Source organism: Vigna unguiculata, unplaced genomic scaffold, assembly GCF_004118075.2.
Source record: "Vigna unguiculata cultivar IT97K-499-35 unplaced genomic scaffold, ASM411807v1 contig_325, whole genome shotgun sequence".
NCBI lineage: Eukaryota > Viridiplantae > Streptophyta > Magnoliopsida > Fabales > Fabaceae > Vigna > Vigna unguiculata.
This window is the reverse complement of record NW_021011032.1, coordinates 49,872-72,709: the sequence shown is the minus strand read 5'-3', so window position 1 is coordinate 72,709 and position 22,838 is coordinate 49,872. Positions and strand designations below refer to the sequence as shown.

Sequence of the window (22,838 nt, the reverse complement as noted above, 5' to 3'; positions counted from 1 at the left end):
ACTTTTTCAAAATCTGAGCTTGGGTGACACAATAGGTCCTTGCATTTAGGAAAAACAGTTGTTATATGTGAAGGAAACATGGAAGTCTTGCATCTTTATGTCTGTAATTTGTGAAGCATGGCCAAAAGTCGAAAGCCAGACAGGTTCTTCAACCTGTGCCTGTTGTTGGACAGTGTGTGCTGCATGCCCCTTTGCTGGATAGCTCTGGTACCTTGCTTCTATAGCTATTTACCTAAACCTTCCGGTCTTCCATCTTTGATGGTGCCATTGGGTTTCAGTTTCAGACACAGGTGGTGACACTTAGCTATTTACACCCATTTGACACTTAAAATCTTTTTACCCCAATTTAACAGTTAAAATTATTTTACACCCATTTGACACCTCAAATTTTCTTACACCCATTTGACACCTAATAATTTTTACACCCGTTTTACACATAAAACTTATTTACACTCATTTGACACCTAAAATATTTTTACTCCCATTTGACACCTAATATTTTTTTACACCCATTTGAGACCTAAAACATTCTTACACTCATTTGACACCTAAAATATTTTTACACCCATTTGACACCTAAATTTTTTTTTCATCCATTTGAAACGTAAAATTTTTTTAAACCCATTTAACACCTATAAATTTTTTACTCCCATTTGACATCTAAATTTTTTTTACACCCAGTTGACACCTAAAATATTCTTACACTCATTTGACACCTAAATTATATTTACATCCATCTGACAGTTAAAATTATTCAACACCCGTTTGACACCTAAAATTATTTTACACCCATTTAATGTAACATCCCAATACTTAAAACTAATAAAAATAGGGAGTTTCATCATAGTTCCAAAACAGATAATCCAGTGTACAAAATATATTAATATAGTCTTACAAAAGATATGACTATAAAAATATATCACTTATACACTTAAACTAAACTAATAAATTCTATACTTAAATTGACCACTACTAAAGCTCCCATTGCAAACCTTCTCCTCAACACTAAAATGATGGTTCTTCATCCTCCAAAAGCGCCTTTGACAATGCAACCACATTTGCTCCCACCGAATAGGTGATCATCGCAAAAGGAAAACATACAACACGAGACAAACACACAGGAAGCAAGGGTAAGCTAATTTGATAAGAAATTCATGCAATTCAATTATAAACAAACCATGCAATCTTTCTCATTTTTACCAGAATCAGATAGGCCACCACAACACAGTACAAATATATTACTCTAGACTCGATATCCTTATTATGTAAGCGACATCGGATCTCTTGGTGGCTTGCACCTATGAAGGTTCCCAAACTCTGTAGAGTTTGGACACAATGGGTTATCACCCAACCACTCCCAGGGTAAGTCTCCTTCGCGTCTAAGACTTGATCAAGTCCAAAGACTAGGACCTCCTGCTACTCCTCACGACATAATCCATTCTGCTCTATCTGAGCGTGAATGAGTTTCTGGTGTTTTCGCTCAAGCGAGAGCTGCTCGCTTAGGCGAAAATACCAGATTCCCAATCTGTTCTCACATGCAACAGTCCAGAATTCATGCCCACACTCAATCATATACCCAATCACACATTCCAAACATCAATTCAGCACACAATTATGCAATCAAGTTCATCAAACATGGTTTATATGTGAAATTGATTTTTTTGGGCCGAGGTGACGAACATTTGGATCGAGGTCACCGAGGTGACTAGCATTTGGGCTGAGGTGGCCGAGGTGACAAACAAATATACCTCCAGTTTTGGCTGAGAAGACCCAAAAAAATCAATTTAAGCCGCAATCCTTAATTGAAGTAAGAACCACTTGTAGAATAATCCCCGGATTGAAACTTGGGGTTAGGCCTAGACACAAGGTAAGATGGGGCTATTGTTTGATATAAAGGTAAACAAAGGGAGGAGAAACATTTCATTCCAAATTTTATTTCCACAAAACAGAGTATGTTGACATAAAGGCTAGCAACATACCATTCAAGCATTATCAGAGAGAAATAACAAAGAATACAATAACTTTAAAGCTAAAAGACATATAAGCATGGATACTTAAAGCTGCATACAAGACAAACCACGTGATTCTCTTTTAGTAAATCATAAATCTGCACACAGAAATTAGAGTTTCATAATATGGCTCACATCGTATTGTGCTAAAAAATTTCTCAATAATTAAAATGCTTACACCATAGCTCTTTCACAAAGTAGGCAACTAAGACAGATCATGTTATCATGTTATCAAAAGACTGTTCTTTTCATTTCACTCAAAAGTAAAGTACATTCTTTTCTCTTGGCAACATTTATATGTAAATTACTGATGCTTGGCTCCAAGACTTTCAAATTGATTAGGCATGAGCAACTTTAGCATATTACAACTTCAATCATTTAAAAACTCAATAAGCATAAAAAAGAAATAATATTAAAAGGTAACAAAGCTCTCGTTGAAGTTATTTTAGTGTAATGTTGTCTTCATTGTTTACTAGTAATGTCTGCAATACTACAATTACTCATTACACAAATCACAGAATAACCACCAAACAAATCACTTATACAAACAAATCACTTATACAAACAATGGACCCCATTTCACTCCCTATCTCTAGATCTCTTTCACTCTTTATCTTCACCCAAAACCCTTCTCCAAAATTTTTCAATGTACTCTGTAATTCTTGACTGTTTTATTTGTAAACAAATCCATCACATCAGTATCCATAACCCTCTTTCTATAGCCTAAATACTCACATAATCACATATATATAGGAAAGACCTAAACCAATAAACACACAATAAAGGTGCAATTACAACTTCACTGGAAAACCATATCATATCACTGAAAATCTTAGAACCCAAACCAATACCAATCCCAAACACAAAAATGTATCAAAATAAACAAATGTCTACAATTTTATAATGAATGACGATAAAAATCTCACAGGACAATCACAACACCGTCTTTGACCTTCACAGGGGAAGCATTAGCGCCACCACGTGCTCGACCTCCTCGGCAGCGGGTTTGAGCTTCTCAAATTTCTAGTTGAAGATTCGTGCTTCACGCACGAACTTGATTTCGAAGGACTGAATTTGAGACCTATTAAAATGGCGACTGGCAGCTTAGGGCTCAGGTACAGCACTAGTGAGGTTCCAACAGTAGTTGGCGAGGGCGAGCGGCGGCTCTTGCCGTCAGAGGCCCAGTTCGCGAGCTTTGGTAGTTGACGCTGATGGTCGTGGTGGATGAGGTTTCAGGAGGCTGAGGCGTGGCGGCTTACGGAGGAGGAGCGACAAGAGATAGAAATTGTAGAAGGGGAGTGTTCTGTGAGGGTTTGGTTCCGGTGAGGTTTTTCGTGAATGAGTGGGGAGGTGTTATCTTTTTTTTTTTCGTGTGTTGTTCTGTTGTTCTGAAGTTTGTTAGGATGAGGAGTGTGTGAAAAAACGTCAAAAAAATTGTGTGTGGGTTAGAGAAGTGTGTGTTAGTGTGAGATGTGGAAAGCGAAAAAATCTGCCACGTGGAGTCGATACAGTGGGTAAGGATTTTTAGGTGAAAAAGAAAAAGACAGGGTGTGGATAGAAATATGGATCGGACTTTATGAGAGGAGAACATGGGTGGTAGTATTCTTTAAGTGACTAAAAAAACTAACTTGGTCAATTAAAATGGGTCAAAATTAATACGAAATTTTGACTTTTTGAATTTTAATAGTAATATTATAGATGAAAAAAAGATATGATTAACATTCTTTTTTTCTAGTATTTCTATCGCTAAACATAATGGGATACGTTTCGAACTCGAAAAAAATTAGTTAAGTAAATGACTCAAAAACAACAACTTAATCATTAAAAAATGGTCAAAATTAACACAACATTTCAACTTTTTGAATTTTAATAGTGATATTAGTGGTTTGAAAAAAAAATATGATTAACATTCTTTCCTCTAGTGTTCCCACCGCTAAACACAATGAGACAAGTTTCGAACCCGAAAAAAAATTAGTTAAGTATTGTTTAAGTTACTCAAAAGCAACAATTTAGTCATTAAAAAAGGGTCAAAATTAACACAACATTTCGACTCTTTGAATTTTAATTGTGATATTATTGGTGCAAAAAAAATATCATTAGCATTCTTTCCTCTAGTATTCTCACCGCTAAACACAATGGGAAAAGTTTCGAACCCAAAAAAAATTAGTTAAGTATTGTTTAAGTGACTCAAAAACAACAACTTAGTCATTAAAAAAGGGTAAAATTAACACAACATCACAACTTTTTGAATTTTAATTGTGATATTATTGTTGTGAAAAAAAATATGATTAGGTTATTTGCTCTAGTATTTCCACCGCTAAACACAATGGGATATGTTTTGAATCTAAAAAAATTTAGTTAAGTATTGTTTAAGTGACTCAAAAACAACAATTTAGTCATTAAAAAAGGGTCAGAATTAACACAACATTCCAATTTTTGAATTTTAATAGTGATATTATTGGTGTGAAAAAAATATGATTAATATTCTTTCCTCTAGGATTCCCACCGTTAAACACAATGGGATAAGTTTCGAACCCGAAAAAAATTAGTTAAGTATTGTTTAAATGACTCAAAAACAACAACTTAGTAGTTAAAAAAGGGTCAAAATTGTTGGGATTTTTAGGGCTTTTGAAAATATGAGAGATAAAGAGAGATATATGTGATATGTTATATGGAGGAACATGTTTTTATATTTTATTGATATATCCTATATATAGAGCAAAGGCAAAGTCATGCTTGTTTATAGGTGTTTCACAAATAATTATGACTAGGATCATGACTCTAAAGTCTCCCAAAGAAATTTGGGAATACTTGAAAGCAGAATATGAAGGCAACGAGAAGATTCGAGGCATGAACGTTTTGAACTTGATAAGGGAGTTCAAGGTGCAAAGAATGAAAGAGTCAGAGACAATTAAAGAACACTCAAACAAATTGTTGGGTATTGTTAACAAGATAAAATTAATGGGAAAAGAGTTTCAAGATTCACTACAAAAAAACATGTAAATACCGACGTTTATTTTTGTAATTTACGTCATTTTTAACTGTCGTTATTTACTTGAGCGACGGTTTCCTGAAATGTCGTAATTTTTGTCGTCCCAAAGTATAATACGGCGGTTATAGATGAACCGCCGCAACAACCGTCATTTTATACAACGTATAAAGTGGCGGTTTAAAGAGGCAAAAAGCGTCAGTTAAAGCTGACGTAATATTTTCACTGGATGACAAATATAATGTGAAAAACGACACTTTAAACTGACACTATTATCATTATATTATGACATTTTTAAATGTCACCAATTTAATTAATTACAATTTATTATGAGATTAATTACGTTATTATCAAATATATCAAATGACGTAATTTTAATATTTAATTATTTATTTTTTTTAATATTTCTCTAGGATGCCTCATCAATTCGTCTTGGTTTTTTACTGATGCATGCCATGTCATAGAATCACTTGTCTTAGGAGACATAAATAATCTTTGCAATCTCGGCTTTAAAGGAAAGTAACGCAATATCTTTGCATATTGTTTCTTATTTTTATCTTTCCATTTAGACATCTTACACCGTTTACATTCTTCTAAGTCTTCATTCTCTTCACCCCAATATAGCATGCAGTCTTTTGGGCAAGCTGGTATTTTGACATAGTTAAGACCAAGCTTGCTAATTGAATTCTTGGCCTCGTAGAATGAGCTAGGAAACTTAGCATGTTCAAATGCGTCCTTTAGCAACTCTAGAATCAGTGTCATTGCTTTGTCACTCATTCTACACATGCACTTTATATGATATAACTTCAACATGATTGATAACTTTGAATACTTTGTACAACCATCGTATAATGGTTGGTTATTTTCCTTCAACAAAGCATCAAAATCTATATTTCCTTCATCACGCATCATATTAGCTTGCACACCATCATCTTCGGTAGCCCTGTCAAAATCATTAACATCATTTCCCACAAACCCGAATGCATCATTCAACATGTCTTCCATTGGATTTTGAGATTCTAAAAAATCTTGAACCACATTTGCACTTCTACCAGCCATGGAATCACTTACACTTGGTCCTTCACCATGCATATACCATGTTTTGTAGTTTTCAAGAAAAGGTCTGCATGTTAAGTGTTCTAGAACCGCATCCCTAGTTTGCCATTTATTGAAACCACATTTTGAACATGGACACTTAATAACACGACCATTACCATGTTCAAAAGCAAAATCCAAAAAAATATTCAATGGTGTTTCGTGGTTTAGAAGTCCACGATTTATCTATTGGCATGACTACAAAATAAACACCAAAGAAAAAAAAATCATTACTTAGGAAAGAAATCATACAAACAAGAGGAAGGTGTTCTATCCTCAAAACAAATAAATGAAAGAGTTAACTAAAATAATTAGTTAACCAAAGTATTCATTCAAAGCAATTATAAAATAAAGGACAAAACATATATATTTTATCCTCAAAACAATTAAATGAAAGAGTTAACTAAAATTATTGAATTGCAAAGAACATGACTTAAGCTCAAACCTTGATATTATATGAAATAAGCTGGACAAAGTTTGCAGCAGCTTTAACTTTCAAGTTGTCCAAGTTTTATCCTATACAAATAGAGAAGGTATATATCAAATTGGAGTTCATGCCATGTAATATCCGATTAGAGAGAAAAAATTGCTGCAGATCCATGCAAACATCAACACCAATAATGTACCAACATAAATAACTAGTATGCAGAACCCCAAAAAAGAATGTATTTGTTAATAAATTTCAGCCAAAAATACAGAATATGAAAAGAATATGCATTGAAGAAATTAGTCTAATTATGCAGCTAATGTAGCAGAATAAAACAGATAAAATAAGTGAAAAGAATATGCAACATAAATAATCTTACATAATCATTTTCCTAGAAACCACAACAGTGTCTTTGGAAAAAAAAATATATACAATCGAAACTTTTAGGCATGATGTTTGGAGAACCATGATGTTTGGAGAAATAATTCATTGCACATAAGCATTGTCCAAAAAACAACAAAACACAGAAGGGGAAAAGTTATGTCAATGCAAAGACCTTAATTATATCTCTACAAGTTTAATTAACAAAGCACAGATAATTATATCTCTACAAGTTTAATCCTTGCAGTGTGTGACATCAAATTCACCCCCACAAAGTAAATAATTCTCAGCCTATAAACATGGCATATCATGTTTATAACCAACACATCTGACAGTATCACATACATAGAGATGTTAACCTTGACAAAATTCTTTTATAAATCTCACGAATGAAGCCACTTGGCAATTAACATTTCTTAATTAATGTGAGTTATACAAAAAATAAAAGATACTAGGAGGAGAAGTCTTGGTAGCCGTAATTTGTGTTGGGGATAAGATTAACGCTCCATCCAAGTCAATAAATAAATTGAGCACGAGCCCTGTTTTTTTGGTGACCATAGCTTGAATAGATTTTAAAGAAAAGATTAAACACCAATGGATGTTAATAAACGAGTCTACCATATAACCGTGAGCTAGCACTTGATTTTGATTCACTTCTTCAAATAGTCACTTCTCAACCCAATCCATTTGTATCTGGAACAATGGACTAAAATATACATGATAAGACAAAAAAGAAAAAATATTAAACTTGTTTCTAAAGTTTGCCAGGATTTTTTCAAATCCAACCCCAAAAACTGACAATTGCAAGTGACAAGTGATCCGCAAGCACAAGCAACAACGGCGAACTATGTACGATATGAAGATGAAATGCAATCAACACAATATGTCAATGCCACTCAAGCTCGACAGAAATAAAGCCATTCATTCATTCAAGATATTTTGACAAGGTATAGACATCACAAAAATGTTGCTCGCACAGAAAACCCTAATCATAAAATTGGCCACTCAAATCAAAAATAGGCAAGATTAAATTCAAAAACGCAACAATACATTGATGAATGTCATACCAGAAACAGAAAAGGAGTGGACTGAGGCGCAAATGCGAGCAATCGAACCAAATAACCCAATCGAGCAAATGCGAACTGCGGCAATCTGAGGCGCAAATGGAGGTGCAAATGGAGGCGAAGGAAGGAGAAAGGAGAAAGAGGTGAAACAAAAGAGGGGAAACAAAGAGGAGAAAAGGAGAAAGGAGAAACGGAGAGCGAACGGAGAGGTGAGCGAACAGAGAGCGTCACATCCAAGGATCCTCGCCCAGCTAGAATGGCAGCAGCGAGAATGGCGAGGCTGCGGAGGAATCAGATGGTCTGAGAGGCGTCTGGCTCGTCGAGGAATAGTTCCTCAGGCACAAGGAAAGCACTATGGAGGCAATCGACCACGATGCCGAGCATGAGAGCGGAGACGAAGGTGGAGCTGACGCTAGTGATGAACACGACGAAGACGGTGAGCCCAATAACTAGGGTTTCAAAATCTTTAACTGATACAAAGCTCAATTGATTTGTGTGGTGTGTTGAACTTGCTCTTTTCGGTGGGTTTTTATCTCTTTATCCTACTCTGTTGCGATTTAAACATTTAAGAGACACTAAATCAAACACTCATTTAGTCTGTCCAAAAGAATATGAATTCAAGTTTTTTAAATTTCAATTTTCTATAATTTTGATAGTTTTATTGTATAATTAGGAAAATTTATTGAAACAATTTTAATTTATTGTTTGATGCAGAGTATTTTGCTGGAGAGAAAGAAAGTGTTTTGCAAGTAAGTTCATGTTTTGCAAAAGGTGCAATGGTGCTTATCATTGTTCGGTCTGCAACCTCCTCATAAGGTAGAGTTTGTAACCTTCCTAGTGACAGCAGCAGTAACCAATTCAGGTCATATTCACATCAGGAATTTTAACTCAACAATAATTCCCAATTCAATTCCCAACATTAGTATAAAATTAATATTAAGCTCACTAGTAAGGTTACAAACTCTACCTTATGAGGAGGTTGCAGACCGAACAATGATAAGCACCATTGCACCTTTTGCAAAACATGAACTTACTTGCAAAACACTTTCTTTCTCTCCAGCAAAATACTCTGCATCAAACAATAAATTAAAATTGTTTCAATAAATTTTCCTAATTATACAATAAAACTATCAAAATTATAGAAAATTGAAATTTAAAAAACTTGAATTCATATTCTTTTGGACAGACTAAATGAGTGTTTGATTTAGTGTCTCTTAAATGTTTAAATCGCAACAGAGTAGGATAAAGAGATAAAAACCCACCGAAAAGAGCAAGTTCAACACACCACACAAATCAATTGAGCTTTGTATCAGTTAAAGATTTTGAAACCCTAGTTATTGGGCTCACCGTCTTCGTCGTGTTCATCACTAGCGTCAGCTCCACCTTCGTCTCCGCTCTCATGCTCGGCATCGTGGTCGATTGCCTCCATAGTGCTTTCCTTGTGCCTGAGGAACTATTCCTCGACGAGCCAGACGCCTCTCAGACCATCTGATTCCTCCGCAGCCTCGCCATTCTCGCTGCTGCCATTCTAGCTGGGCGAGGATCCTTGGATGTGACGCTCTCTGTTCGCTCACCTCTCCGTTCGCTCTCCGTTTCTCCTTTCTCCTTTTCTCCTCTTTGTTTCCCCTCTTTTGTTTCACCTCTTTCTCCTTTCTCCTTCCTTCGCCTCCATTTGCACCTCCATTTGCGCCTCAGATTGCCGCAGTTCGCATTTGCTCGATTGGGTTATTTGGTTCGATTGCTCGCATTTGCGCCTCAGTCCACTCCTTTTCTGTTTCTGGTATGACATTCATCAATGTATTGTTGCGTTTTTGAATTTAATCTTGCCTATTTTTGATTTGAGTGGCCAATTTTATGATTAGGGTTTTCTGTGCGAGCAACATTTTTGTGATGTCTATACCTTGTCAAAATATCTTGAATGAATGAATGGCTTTATTTCTGTCGAGCTTGAGTGGCATTGACATATTGTGTTGATTGCATTTCATCTTCATATCGTACATAGTTCGCCGTTGTTGCTTGTGCTTGCGGATCACTTGTCACTTGCAATTGTCAGTTTTTGGGGTTGGATTTGAAAAAATCCTGGCAAACTTTAGAAACAAGTTTAATATTTTTTCTTTTTTGTCTTATCATGTATATTTTAGTCCATTGTTCCAGATACAAATGGATTGGGTTGAGAAGTGACTATTTGAAGAAGTGAATCAAAATCAAGTGCTAGCTCACGGTTATATGGTAGACTCGTTTATTAACATCCATTGGTGTTTAATCTTTTCTTTAAAATCTATTCAAGCTATGGTCACCAAAAAAACAGGGCTCGTGCTCAATTTATTTATTGACTTGGATGGAGCGTTAATCTTATCCCCAACACAAATTACGGCTACCAAGACTTCTCCTCCTAGTATCTTTTATTTTTTGTATAACTCACATTAATTAAGAAATGTTAATTGCCAAGTGGCTTCATTCGTGAGATTTATAAAAGAATTTTGTCAAGGTTAACATCTCTATGTATGTGATACTGTCAGATGTGTTGGTTATAAACATGATATGCCATGTTTATAGGCTGAGAATTATTTACTTTGTGGGGGTGAATTTGATGTCACACACTGCAAGGATTAAACTTGTAGAGATATAATTATCTGTGCTTTGTTAATTAAACTTGTAGAGATATAATTAAGGTCTTTGCATTGACATAACTTTTCCCCTTCTGTGTTTTGTTGTTTTTTGGACAATGCTTATGTGCAATGAATTATTTCTCCAAACATCATGGTTCTCCAAACATCATGCCTAAAAGTTTCGATTGTATATATTTTTTTTTCCAAAGACACTGTTGTGGTTTCTAGGAAAATGATTATGTAAGATTATTTATGTTGCATATTCTTTTCACTTATTTTATCTGTTTTATTCTGCTACATTAGCTGCATAATTAGACTAATTTCTTCAATGCATATTCTTTTCATATTCTGTATTTTTGGCTGAAATTTATTAACAAATACATTCTTTTTTGGGGTTCTGCATACTAGTTATTTATGTTGGTACATTATTGGTGTTGATGTTTGCATGGATCTGCAGCAATTTTTTCTCTCTAATCGGATATTACATGGCATGAACTCCAATTTGATATATACCTTCTCTATTTGTATAGGATAAAACTTGGACAACTTGAAAGTTAAAGCTGCTGCAAACTTTGTCCAGCTTATTTCATATAATATCAAGGTTTGAGCTTAAGTCATGTTCTTTGCAATTCAATAATTTTAGTTAACTCTTTCATTTAATTGTTTTGAGGATAAAATATATATGTTTTGTCCTTTATTTTATAATTGCTTTGAATGAATACTTTGGTTAACTAATTATTTTAGTTAACTCTTTCATTTATTTGTTTTGAGGATAGAACACCTTCCTCTTGTTTGTATGATTTCTTTCCTAAGTAATGATTTTTTTTTCTTTGGTGTTTATTTTGTAGTCATGCCAATAGATAAATCGTGGACTTCTAAACCACGAAACACCATTGAATATTTTTTTGGATTTTGCTTTTGAACATGGTAATGGTCGTGTTATTAAGTGTCCATGTTCAAAATGTGGTTTCAATAAATGGCAAACTAGGGATGCGGTTCTAGAACACTTAACATGCAGACCTTTTCTTGAAAACTACAAAACATGGTATATGCATGGTGAAGGACCAAGTGTAAGTGATTCCATGGCTGGTAGAAGTGCAAATGTGGTTCAAGATTTTTTAGAATCTCAAAATCCAATGGAAGACATGTTGAATGATGCATTCGGGTTTGTGGGAAATGATGTTAATGATTTTGACAGGGCTACCGAAGATGATGGTGTGCAAGCTAATATGATGCGTGATGAAGGAAATATAGATTTTGATGCTTTGTTGAAGGAAAATAACCAACCATTATACGATGGTTGTACAAAGTATTCAAAGTTATCAATCATGTTGAAGTTATATCATATAAAGTGCATGTGTAGAATGAGTGACAAAGCAATGACACTGATTCTAGAGTTGCTAAAGGACGCATTTGAACATGCTAAGTTTCCTAGCTCATTCTACGAGGCCAAGAATTCAATTAGCAAGCTTGGTCTTAACTATGTCAAAATACCAGCTTGCCCAAAAGACTGCATGCTATATTGGGGTGAAGAGAATGAAGACTTAGAAGAATGTAAACGGTGTAAGATGTCTAAATGGAAAGATAAAAATAAGAAACAATATGCAAAGATATTGCGTTACTTTCCTTTAAAGCCGAGATTGCAAAGATTATTTATGTCTCCTAAGACAAGTGATTCTATGACATGGCATGCATCAGTAAAAAACCAAGACGAATTGATGAGGCATCCTAGAGAAATATTAAAAAAAATAAATAATTAAATATTAAAATTACGTCATTTGATATATTTGATAATAACGTAATTAATCTCATAATAAATTGTAATTAATTAAACTGGTGACATTTAAAAATGTCATAATATAATGATAATAGTGTCAGTTTAAAGTGTCGTTTTTCACATTATATTTGTCATCCAGTGAAAATATTACGTCAGCTTTAACTGACGCTTTCTGCCTCTTTAAACCGCCACTTTATACGTTGTATAAAATGACGGTTGTTGCGGCGGTTCATCTATAACCGCCGTATTATACTTTGGGACGACAAAAATTATGACATTTCAGGAAACCGTCGCTCAAGTAAATAACGACAGTTAAAAATGACGTAAATTACAAAAATAAACGTCGATATTTACATGTTTTTTTGTAGTGAATCTTGAAACTCTTTTCCCATTAATTTTATCTTGTTAACAATACCCAACAATTTGTTTGAGTATTCTTTAATTGTCTCTGACTCTTTCATTCTTTGCATCTTGAACTCCCTTATCAAGTTCAAAACGTTCATGCCTCGAATCTTCTCGTTGCCTTCATATTCTGCTTTCAAGTATTCCCAAATTTCTTTGGGAGACTTTAGAGTCATGATCCTAGTCATAATTATTTGTGAAACACCTATAAACAAGCATGACTTTGCCTTTGCTCTATATATAGGATATATCAATAAAATATAAAAACATGTTCCTCCATATAACATATCACATATATCTCTCTTTATCTCTCATATTTTCAAAAGCCCTAAAAATCCCAACAATTTTGACCCTTTTTTAACTACTAAGTTGTTGTTTTTGAGTCATTTAAACAATACTTGACTAATTTTTTTCGGGTTCGAAACTTATCCCATTGTGTTTAACGGTGGGAATCCTAGAAGAAAGAATATTAATCATATTTTTTTCACACCAATAATATCACTATTAAAATTCAAAAATCGGAATGTTATGTTAATTCTAAACCTTTTTTAATGACTAAATTGTTGTTTTTGAGTCACTTAAACAATACTTAACTAAATTTTTTCAGGTTCAAAACATATCCCATTGTGTTTAGCGGTGGAAATACTAGAGGAAATAACGCTAATCATATTTTTTTTCACAACAATAATATCACAATTAAAATTCAAAAAGTTGTGATGTTGTGTTAATTTTACCCTTTTTTAATGACTAAGTTGTTGTTTTTGAGTCACTTAAACAATACTTAACTAATTTTTTTCGGGTTCGAAACTTTTCCCATTGTGTTTAGCGGTGAGAATACTAGAGGAAAGAATGCTAATGATATTTTTTTTGCACCAATAATATCACAATTAAAATTCAAAAAGTCGAAATGTTGTGTTAATTTTGACCCTTTTTTAATGACTAAATTGTTGTTTTTGAGTAACTTAAACAATACTTAACTAATTTTTTTTCGGGTTCGAAACTTGTCTCATTGTATTTAGCGGTGGGAAGACTAGAGGAAAGAATGTTAATCATTTTTTTTTTTCAAACCACTAATATCACTATTAAAATTCAAAAAGGTGAAATGTTGTGTTAATTTTGACCATTTTTTTAATGATTAAGTTGTTGTTTTTGAGTCCTTTACTTAACTAATTTTTTTCGAGTTCGAAACGTATCCCATTATGTTTAGCGATAGAAATACTAGAAAAAAAGAATGTTAATCATATCTTTTTTTCATCTATAATATTACTATTAAAATTCAAAAAGTCAAAATTTCGTATTAATTTTGACCCATTTTAATTGACCAAGTTAGTTTTTTTAGTCACTTAAAGAATACTACCACCCATGTTCTCCTCTCATAAAGTCCGATCCATATTTCTATCCACACCCTGTCTTTTTCTTTTTCACCTAAAAATCCTTACCCACTGTATCGACTCCACGTGGCAGATTTTTCCGCTTTCCACATCTCACACTAACACACACTTCTCTAACCCACACACAATTTTTTTGACGTTTTTTCACACACTCCTCATCCTAACAAACTTCAGAACAACAGAACAACACACGAAAAAAAAAGATAACACCTCCCCACTCATTCACGAAAAACCTCACCGGAACCAAACCCTCACAGAACACTCCCCTTCTACGATTTCTATATCTTGTCGCTCCTCCTCCGCAAGCCACCACGCCTCAGCCTCCTGAAACCTCATCCACCATGACCATCATCGTCAACTACCAAAGCTCGCGAACTGGGCCTCCGACGGCAAAAGCCGCCGCTCGCCCTCGCCAACTACTGTTGGAACCTCACTAGTGCGGTACCTGAGCCCTAAGCTGCCAGTCGCCACTTTAATAGGTCTCAAATTCAGTCCTTCGAAATCAAGTTCATGCGTGAAGCACGAATCTTCAACTAGAAATTTGAGAAGCTCAAACCCGCTGCCGAGGAGGTCGAGCACGTGGTGGCGCTAATGCTTCCCCTGTGAAGGTCAAAGACGGTGTTGTGATTGTCTTGTGAGATTTTTATCGTCATTCATTATAAAATTGTAGACATTTGTTTATTTTGATACATTTTTGTGTTTGGGATTGGTATTGGTTTGGGTTCTAAGATTTTCAGTGATATGATATGGTTTTCCAGTGAAGTTGTAATTGCACCTTTATTGTGTGTTTATTGGTTTAGGTCTTTCCTATATATATATATGTGATTATGTGAGTATTTAGGCTATAGAAATAGGGTTATGGATACTGATGTGATGGATTTGTTTACAAATAAAACAGTCAAGAATTACAGAGTACATTGAAAATTTTTGGAGAAGGGTTTTGGGTGAAGATAAAGAGTGAAAGAGATCTAGAGATAGGGAGTGAAATGGGGTCCATTGTTTGTATAAGTGATTTGTTTGGTGGTTATTCTGTGATTTGTGTAATGAGTAATTGTAGTATTGCAGACATTACTAGTAAACAATGAAGACAACATTACACTAAAATAACTTCAACGAGAGCTTTGTTACCTTTTAATATTATTTCTTTTTTATGCTTATTGAGTTTTTAAATGATTGAAGTTGTAATATGCTAGAGTTGCTCATGCCTAATCAATTTGAAAGTCTTGGAGCCAAGCATCAGTAATTTGCATATAAATGTTGCCAAGAGAAAAGAATGTACTTTACTTTTGAGTGAAATGAAAAGAACAGTCTTTTGATAACATGATAACATGATCTGTCTTAGTTGCCTACTTTGTGAAAGAGCTATGGTGTAAGCATTTTAATTATTGAGAAATTTTTTAGCACAATACGATGTGAGCCATATTATGAAACTCTAATTTCTGTGTGCAGATTTATGATTTACTAAAAGAGAATCACGTGGTTTGTCTTGCATGCAGCTTTAAGTATCCATGCTTATATGTCTTTTAGCTTTAAAGTTATTGTATTCTTTGTTATTTCTCTCTGATAATGCTTGAATGGTATGTTGCTAGCCTTTATGTCAACATACTCTGTTTTGTGGAAATAAAATTTGGAATGAAATGTTTCTCCTCCCTTCGTTTACCTTTATATCAAACAATAGCCCCATCTTACCTTGTGTCTAGGCCTAACCCCAAGTTTCAATTCGGGGATTATTCTGCAAGTGGTTCTTACTTCAATTAAGGATTGCGGCTTAAATTGATTTTTTTGGGTCTTCTCAGCCAAAATTGGGGTAATTCATCCTTAGTCTTTCTAAAACTTATGGTTCTAAGCAAATATCAAAGAACACTTAGATTATACACTTAGATTACACATGTTTATTGCATTTATTATTGATTTAAAGATTAAAATTTGTTTTTACTACAATAGATATTATTTAATGTAGTTCTAATTTTATATTTTTTGTTTGTTATTCATATTTTTTAAGAGATAGTTTTGGTTACGTGGAAATATTAGCATTAAATGGGACATCTTATTTAAAATTTATGAGGGTTAAAATTAACAATTCTTTAAAGGAATTGAAAACCTAATGAAGTTAAATTTAGAATCGTAGAAAGGTGTAAAGAAATAGGAAAGGAAGTCACCCGTAACATTAATGTAATTGAATATATGATATTTTTCACTTTTCATAATATGAATATGTACCAACTTTTACTTTTAACATTTTGTGTCATTAGGTTTTTTATTTTATAATTGAGATTGAGAGAAATCACTTAGTTGTTAAAAACTTCTGTTTTGACCTTTTGTTCATACTTGATACATTAGATAGTATCTGGATTTTAATAATATACTATAGCTAGGGTCACTTGGTTAAGTTTATGATATGAAGTTTGTCTTAATCAGTTTGACTGATTGTTAATTGATTTTGAGTGATTAATCATGTTTTGGACATCTTTGTAATTAAAAAGAATTAAGGTAATTGTATATGTAGTTTCATGGTAGACACATGTTGAACTGTGACTATTGGCTTATTCATAGATGCTACCATCATCCACTGTTCTGTCTCTCGCCGGTGCTGGCACTGTACTAACGGTGATTTTTTCCGGCGAATTGGGTCATCTCAAAGCCAAGTGTTCTCCCAGACCCAGAAAGGTTTTCAGCCGTTGGTGCATAAAGGAGCTTTATTTACAGCAACACTCCATCAATGGTTTCAAGTCCAAGAAGCAAATCTCACTTTCAAGCTTCGCATTCGGTAAAAAAGCCGAAGACAGCTTTTTCTCGGTAAAATATAATCTTGTTCCTTGCATTTTTCGGTTTTTTTTTTTAAATTGTTGGTTAATTTAATATAGCTGCATAATATCATTTTAAAGTCCAGTTACAGTTTGGATAACATTTAGCACTTCATTGATTACCAACCTTTATTATGACAATTATTGATTTGAAACTCCAATTCTGGTTGGAAAACATTATAACTACCTAAGGAACAACAAAGTTTTGTCTTCCAGAAGGTGACGAATTGAAAATTTGAAAGCTTTCTTTTATAAAATGTTGACTTAGGCATGTGTTCCGGTCTGGAATTAGGGACCGAACCAGAACTGGGAATCAACTCTGCCATCAAAGACCCCCCCTCTTTCACCCATCCCTCATATATATATATATAGGGTCTTTCAGTCTTCAAACGACTATCTTACTGCCAGATCTTTAGCTAACCAACCTACCCACTTCTCCACTATTCTCTCCTGAAATCTCGCATGGGGGGTGGTTATTCCTAAAATCCAGGGATATTTGTTTGTCACCTCGGCCACCTCGGCCCAAATGCTAGTCACCTCGGTGACCTCGGTCCAAATGTTCGTCACCTCGGCCCAAATGCTCGTCACCTCGACCACCTCGGCCCAAATGCTCGTCACCTCGGCCTGTGACTGAAATTCGTTGTTTTATGATAAATATTGATCGAGTCAGAATCCAAATGAGCATGTTGAGGTCGGCCACTCCCTGGACGGTACAACATGCAATTGCTTGCTTTGAAGTTTTCAATTATACAAATTTAATTCACCTATTTCACCCTGATTTTGGTGAAAAAAAAAGAGTATTAGTTTTCATGTCCTTTATCATCATGACAACAAGTGAACCTTGTCATCTTCGCCACATTTCTTTTTCCAATCCCCTTGTTATTCATCGCTATATATTCTAGTCTTGAAAACAGTGTACCTTATGAACTCACTTGGATGTTAACTGCTAATATTGAGAATATAGGTCAATTGTCTTTTATAGGACTCTTTCACATTTTATTTGTTTGTATGCTGCATGGATTTATAACATCAAATTTCAACTGAAACCCTTTCTAAGGAAATTTAGATACTTTTGTAAACTTTGTCATGTTAATTACAGTTGATGATCATCATTAAGGGGACGTAAGTAACAAAACTTGTGTACTTTGCAGGATGTAAATGAAGACACAGATGACATGTATGAAGATTTAATTAATAATTATGGAAAAGTGGTATTTAGTAGAAAAGACAAAAAGCCTGCTAGCGCAGAGATTGATGATGATGCTGAAAGCCTGTCATGTAAGCTGAAAAGAAGTCTTGTCAAAGAATTTATTTCCACCTTGTTTACATTCATGTACAATCTGTCTTTCAACCTTTTGGATTATATCAGGTTTCTTTAAGAAGATTCATCTGTCAGACTATCTGAAGGATGATAAATTACATAAGAATCTTGTAAAGCAATTTAGGAATAACAATATTAAAAAGTAGGGAGTTCATTTCTATAGTTTTTAGGTAGGTATATTACTTAGAGATTTAAAAATATATATACAATTTTTGGAGGTTACGCAGCGATAGGAACTTGGTTATTGTGGTGTGCTTAAGTCACACATTAAGTAACATGGAATCTTTGGTGGAATATTTAAGTGCTTTGTTCTTGCCCGCTTAATGGCTAACTTTTGAGGTTGAATTTCCAAGTGTTTTAGTACTTATGAATTGGTATCAAAGCCAGTTGTTGGTGTGACGAGCATTTGGGCCGAGATGACGAACATTTGGACCGAGGTCACCGAGGTGACTAGCATTTGGGCCGAGGTGGCCGAGGTGACAAATAAATATCCCTGGATTTTAGGAATAACCACCCTCCATGCGAGATTTCAGGAGAGAATAGTGGAGAAGTGGGTAGGTTGGTTAGCTAAAGATCCTATATATATATATATGAGGGACGGGTGAAAGAGGGGGGTCTTTGATGGCAGAGTTGATTCCCAGTTCTGGTTCGGTCCCTAATTCCAGACCGGAACACATGCCTAAGTCAACATTTTATAAAAGTAAGCTTTCAAATTTTCAATTCGTCACCTTCTGGAAGACAAAACTTTGTTGTTCCTTAGGTAGTTATAATGTTTTCCAACCAGAATTGGAGTTTCAAATCAATAATTGTCATAATAAAGGTTGGTAATCAATATATGTTAATAAGGTAAAACTCCAAATATAAACAAAAGGATACTTGTATTGTATCTAAGTCTTTTCTCCCTTGGAACCCAAAATTCAAACTCAACCCAGAAGATTTATGAAGTGCTAAATGTTATCCAAACTGTAACTGGACTTTAAAATGATATTATGCAGCTATATTAAATTAACCAACAATTTAAAAAAAAAACCGAAAAATGCAAGGAACAAGATTATATTTTACCGAGAAAAAGTTGTCTTCGGCTTTTTTACCGAATGCGAAGCTTGAAAGTGATTTTTGCTTCTTGGACTTGAAACCATTGATGGAGTGTTGCTGTAAATAAAGCTCCTTTATGCACCAACGGCTGAAAACCTTTCTGGGTCTGGGAGAACACTTGGCTTTGAGATGACCCAATTCGCCGGAAAAAATCACCGTTAGTACAGTGCCAGCACCGGCGAGAGACAGAACAGTGGATGATGGTAGCATCTATGAATAAGCCAATAGTCACAGTTCAACATGTGTCTACCATGAAACTACATATACAATTACCTTAATTCTTTTTAATTACAAAGATGTCCAAAACATGATTAATCACTCAAAATCAATTAACAATCAGTCAAACTGATTAAGACAAACTTCATATCATAAACTTAACCAAGTGACCCTAGCTATAGTATATTATTAAAATCCAGATACTATCTAATGTATCAAGTATGAACAAAAGGTCAAAACAGAAGTTTTTAACAACTAAGTGATTTCTCTCAATCTCAATTATAAAATAAAAAACCTAATGACACAAAATGTTAAAAGTAAAAGTTGGTACATATTCATATTATGAAAAGTGAAAAATATCATATATTCAATTACATTAATGTTACGGGTGACTTCCTTTCCTATTTCTTTACACCTTTCTACGATTCTAAATTTAACTTCATTAGGTTTTCAATTCCTTTAAAGAATTGTTAATTTTAACCCTCATAAATTTTAAATAAGATGTCCCATTTAATGCTAATATTTCCACGTAACCAAAACTATCTCTTAAAAAATATGAATAACAAACAAAAAATATAAAATTAGAACTACATTAAATAATATCTATTGTAGTAAAAACAAATTTTAATCTTTAAATCAATAATAAATGCAATAAACATGTGTAATCTAAGTGTATAATCTAAGTGTTCTTTGATATTTGCTTAGAACCATAAGTTTAAGAAAGACTAAAGATGAATTACCTCCAGTTTTGGCTGAGAAGACCCAAAAAAATCAATTTAAGCCGCAATCCTTAATTGAAGTAAGAACCACTTGCAGAATAATCCCCGAATTGAAACTTGGGGTTAGGCCTAGACACAAGGTAAGATGGGGCTATTGTTTGATATAAAGGTAAACGAAGGGAGGAGAAACATTTCATTCCAAATTTTATTTCCACAAAACAGAGTATGTTGACATAAAGGCTAGCAACATACCATTCAAGCATTATCAGAGAGAAATAACAAAGAATACAATAACTTTAAAGCTAAAAGACATATAAGCATGGATACTTAAAGCTGCATACAAGACAAACCACGTGATTCTCTTTTAGTAAATCATAAATCTGCACACAGAAATTAGAGTTTCATAATATGGCTCACATCGTATTGTGCTAAAAAATTTCTCAATAATTAAAATGCTTACACCATAGCTCTTTCACAAAGTAGGCAACTAAGACAGATCATGTTATCAAAAGACTGTTCTTTTCATTTCACTCAAAAGTAAAGTACATTCTTTTCTCTTGGCAACATTTATATGCAAATTACTGATGCTTGGCTCCAAGACTTTCAAATTGATTAGGCATGAGCAACTCTAGCATATTACAACTTCAATCATTTAAAAACTCAATAAGCATAAAAAAGAAATAATATTAAAAGGTAACAAAGCTCTCGTTGAAGTTATTTTAGTGTAATGTTGTCTTCATTGTTTACTAGTAATGTCTGCAATACTACAATTACTCATTACACAAATCACAGAATAACCACCAAACAAATCACTTATACAAACAATGGACCCCATTTCACTCCCTATCTCTAGATCTCTTTCACTCTTTATCTTCACCCAAAACCCTTCTCCAAAAATTTTCAATGTACTCTGTAATTCTTGACTGTTTTATTTGTAAACAAATCCATCACATCAGTATCCATAACCCTCTTTCTATAGCCTAAATACTCACATAATCACATATATATAGGAAAGACCTAAACCAATAAACACACAATAAAGGTGCAATTACAACTTCACTGGAAAACCATATCATATCACTGAAAATCTTAGAACCCAAACCAATACCAATCCCAAACACAAAAATGTATCAAAATAAACAAATGTCTACAATTTTATAATGAATGACGATAAAAATCTCACAGGACAATCACAACACCGTCTTTGACCTTCACAGGGGAAGCATTAGCGCCACCACGTGCTCGACCTCCTCGGCAGCGGGTTTGAGCTTCTCAAATTTCTAGTTGAAGATTCGTGCTTCACGCACGAACTTGATTTCGAAGGACTGAATTTGAGACCTATTAAAGTGGCGACTGGCAGCTTAGGGCTCAGGTACCGCACTAGTGAGGTTCCAGCAGTAGTTGGCGAGGGCGAGCGACGGCTCTTGCCGTCGAAGGCCCAGTTCGCGAGCTTTGGTAGTTGACGCTGATGGTCGTGGTGGATTTCAGGAGGCTGAGGCGTGGCGGCTTGCGGAAGAGGAGCGACAAGAGATAGAAATCGTAGAAGGGGAGTGTTCTGTGAGGGTTTGGTTCCGGTGAGGTTTTTCGTGAATGAGTGGGGAGGTGTTATCTTTTTTTTTCGTGTGTTGTTCTGTTGTTCTGAAGTTTGTTAGGATGAGGAGTGTGTGAAAAAACGTCAAAAAAATTGTGTGTGGGTTAGAGAAGTGTGTGTTAGTGTGAGATGTGGAAAGCGAAAAAATCTGCCACATGGAGTCGATACAGTGGGTAAGGATTTTTAGGTGAAAAAGAAAAAGACAGGGTGTGGATAGAAATATGGATCGGACTTTATGAGAGGAGAACATGGGTGGTAGTATTCTTTAAGTGACTAAAAAAACTAACTTGGTCAATTAAAATGGGTCAAAATTAATACGAAATTTTGACTTTTTGAATTTTAATAGTAATATTATAGATGAAAAAAAGATATGATTAACATTCTTTTTTTCTAGTATTTCTATCGCTAAACATAATGGGATACGTTTCGAACTCGAAAAAAATTAGTTAAGTAAATGACTCAAAAACAACAACTTAATCATTAAAAAATGGTCAAAATTAACACAACATTTCAACTTTTTGAATTTTAATAGTGATATTAGTGGTTTGAAAAAAAAATATGATTAACATTCTTTCCTCTAGTGTTCCCACCGCTAAACACAATGAGACAAGTTTCGAACCCAAAAAAAAATTAGTTAAGTATTGTTTAAGTTACTCAAAAGCAACAATTTAGTCATTAAAAAAGGGTCAAAATTAACACAACATTTCGACTTTTTGAATTTTAATTGTGATATTATTGGTGCAAAAAAAATATCATTAGCATTCTTTCCTCTAGTATTCTCACCGCTAAACACAATGGGAAAAGTTTCGAACCCGAAAAAAATTAGTTAAGTATTGTTTAAGTGACTCAAAAACAACAACTTAGTCATTAAAAAAGGGTAAAATTAACACAACATCACAACTTTTTGAATTTTAATTGTGATATTATTGTTGTGAGAAAAAATATGAT

At 34.1% G+C, this 22,838-nt stretch overlaps 1 protein-coding gene and 5 long non-coding RNA genes across 8 annotated transcripts; 3 read left to right on the top strand and 3 right to left on the bottom strand.

Moving 5' to 3' along the window:
• Positions 1-7,255: 7,255 nt before the first annotated feature.
• LOC114171671 lies at positions 7,256-8,034 on the bottom strand. Its single transcript, XR_003601626.1, has 2 exons — positions 7,969-8,034; positions 7,256-7,607 (listed from the first exon to the last, which is right to left on the bottom strand). It is a non-coding gene; the product is annotated as an uncharacterized LOC114171671 (long non-coding RNA).
• On the top strand, positions 8,004-8,786 carry LOC114171669. 2 transcript variants are annotated; one of them, XR_003601624.1, is made up of 2 exons: positions 8,004-8,401; positions 8,680-8,786. It is a non-coding gene; the product is annotated as an uncharacterized LOC114171669 (long non-coding RNA). The 2 variants fall into 2 exon arrangements; XR_003601625.1 differs by lacking the exon at positions 8,004-8,401 and adding an exon at positions 8,411-8,486.
• A 141-nt stretch (positions 8,787-8,927) lies between these two features.
• Positions 8,928-9,428, bottom strand: LOC114171668. 2 transcript variants are annotated; one of them, XR_003601622.1, is made up of 2 exons: positions 9,313-9,428; positions 8,928-9,034 (listed from the first exon to the last, which is right to left on the bottom strand). It is a non-coding gene; the product is annotated as an uncharacterized LOC114171668 (long non-coding RNA). The 2 variants fall into 2 exon arrangements; XR_003601623.1 differs by lacking the exon at positions 9,313-9,428 and adding an exon at positions 9,228-9,303.
• Positions 9,429-9,456: 28 nt separating this feature from the next.
• LOC114171672 lies at positions 9,457-10,458 on the top strand. Its single transcript, XR_003601627.1, has 2 exons — positions 9,457-9,745; positions 10,107-10,458. It is a non-coding gene; the product is annotated as an uncharacterized LOC114171672 (long non-coding RNA).
• A 6,224-nt stretch (positions 10,459-16,682) lies between these two features.
• On the top strand, positions 16,683-18,391 carry LOC114171666 (protein Iojap, chloroplastic-like). The gene is made up of 2 exons (XM_028056545.1): positions 16,683-16,940; positions 18,100-18,391. Exons 1-2 carry the CDS (start codon positions 16,698-16,700, stop codon positions 18,325-18,327), a joined length of 471 nt encoding a protein of 156 aa, XP_027912346.1. The 5' UTR covers positions 16,683-16,697; the 3' UTR covers positions 18,328-18,391.
• A 963-nt stretch (positions 18,392-19,354) lies between these two features.
• LOC114171667 lies at positions 19,355-21,736 on the bottom strand. Its single transcript, XR_003601621.1, has 3 exons — positions 21,483-21,736; positions 20,321-20,428; positions 19,355-19,574 (listed from the first exon to the last, which is right to left on the bottom strand). It is a non-coding gene; the product is annotated as an uncharacterized LOC114171667 (long non-coding RNA).
• Between the last annotated feature and the right edge of the window lie 1,102 nt (positions 21,737-22,838).

What these genes read in the sequence shown, in the direction of transcription:
- LOC114171666 (XM_028056545.1), top strand. Translation starts at nt 16,698, where the DNA reads ATGCTACCATCATCCACTGTTCTGTCTCTCGCCGGTGCTGGCACTGTA. An exon ending in CCGAAGACAGCTTTTTCTCG is followed by an intron (nt 16,941 to 18,099) that starts GTAAAATATAAT and finishes TGTACTTTGCAG; the next exon opens with GATGTAAATGAAGACACAGA.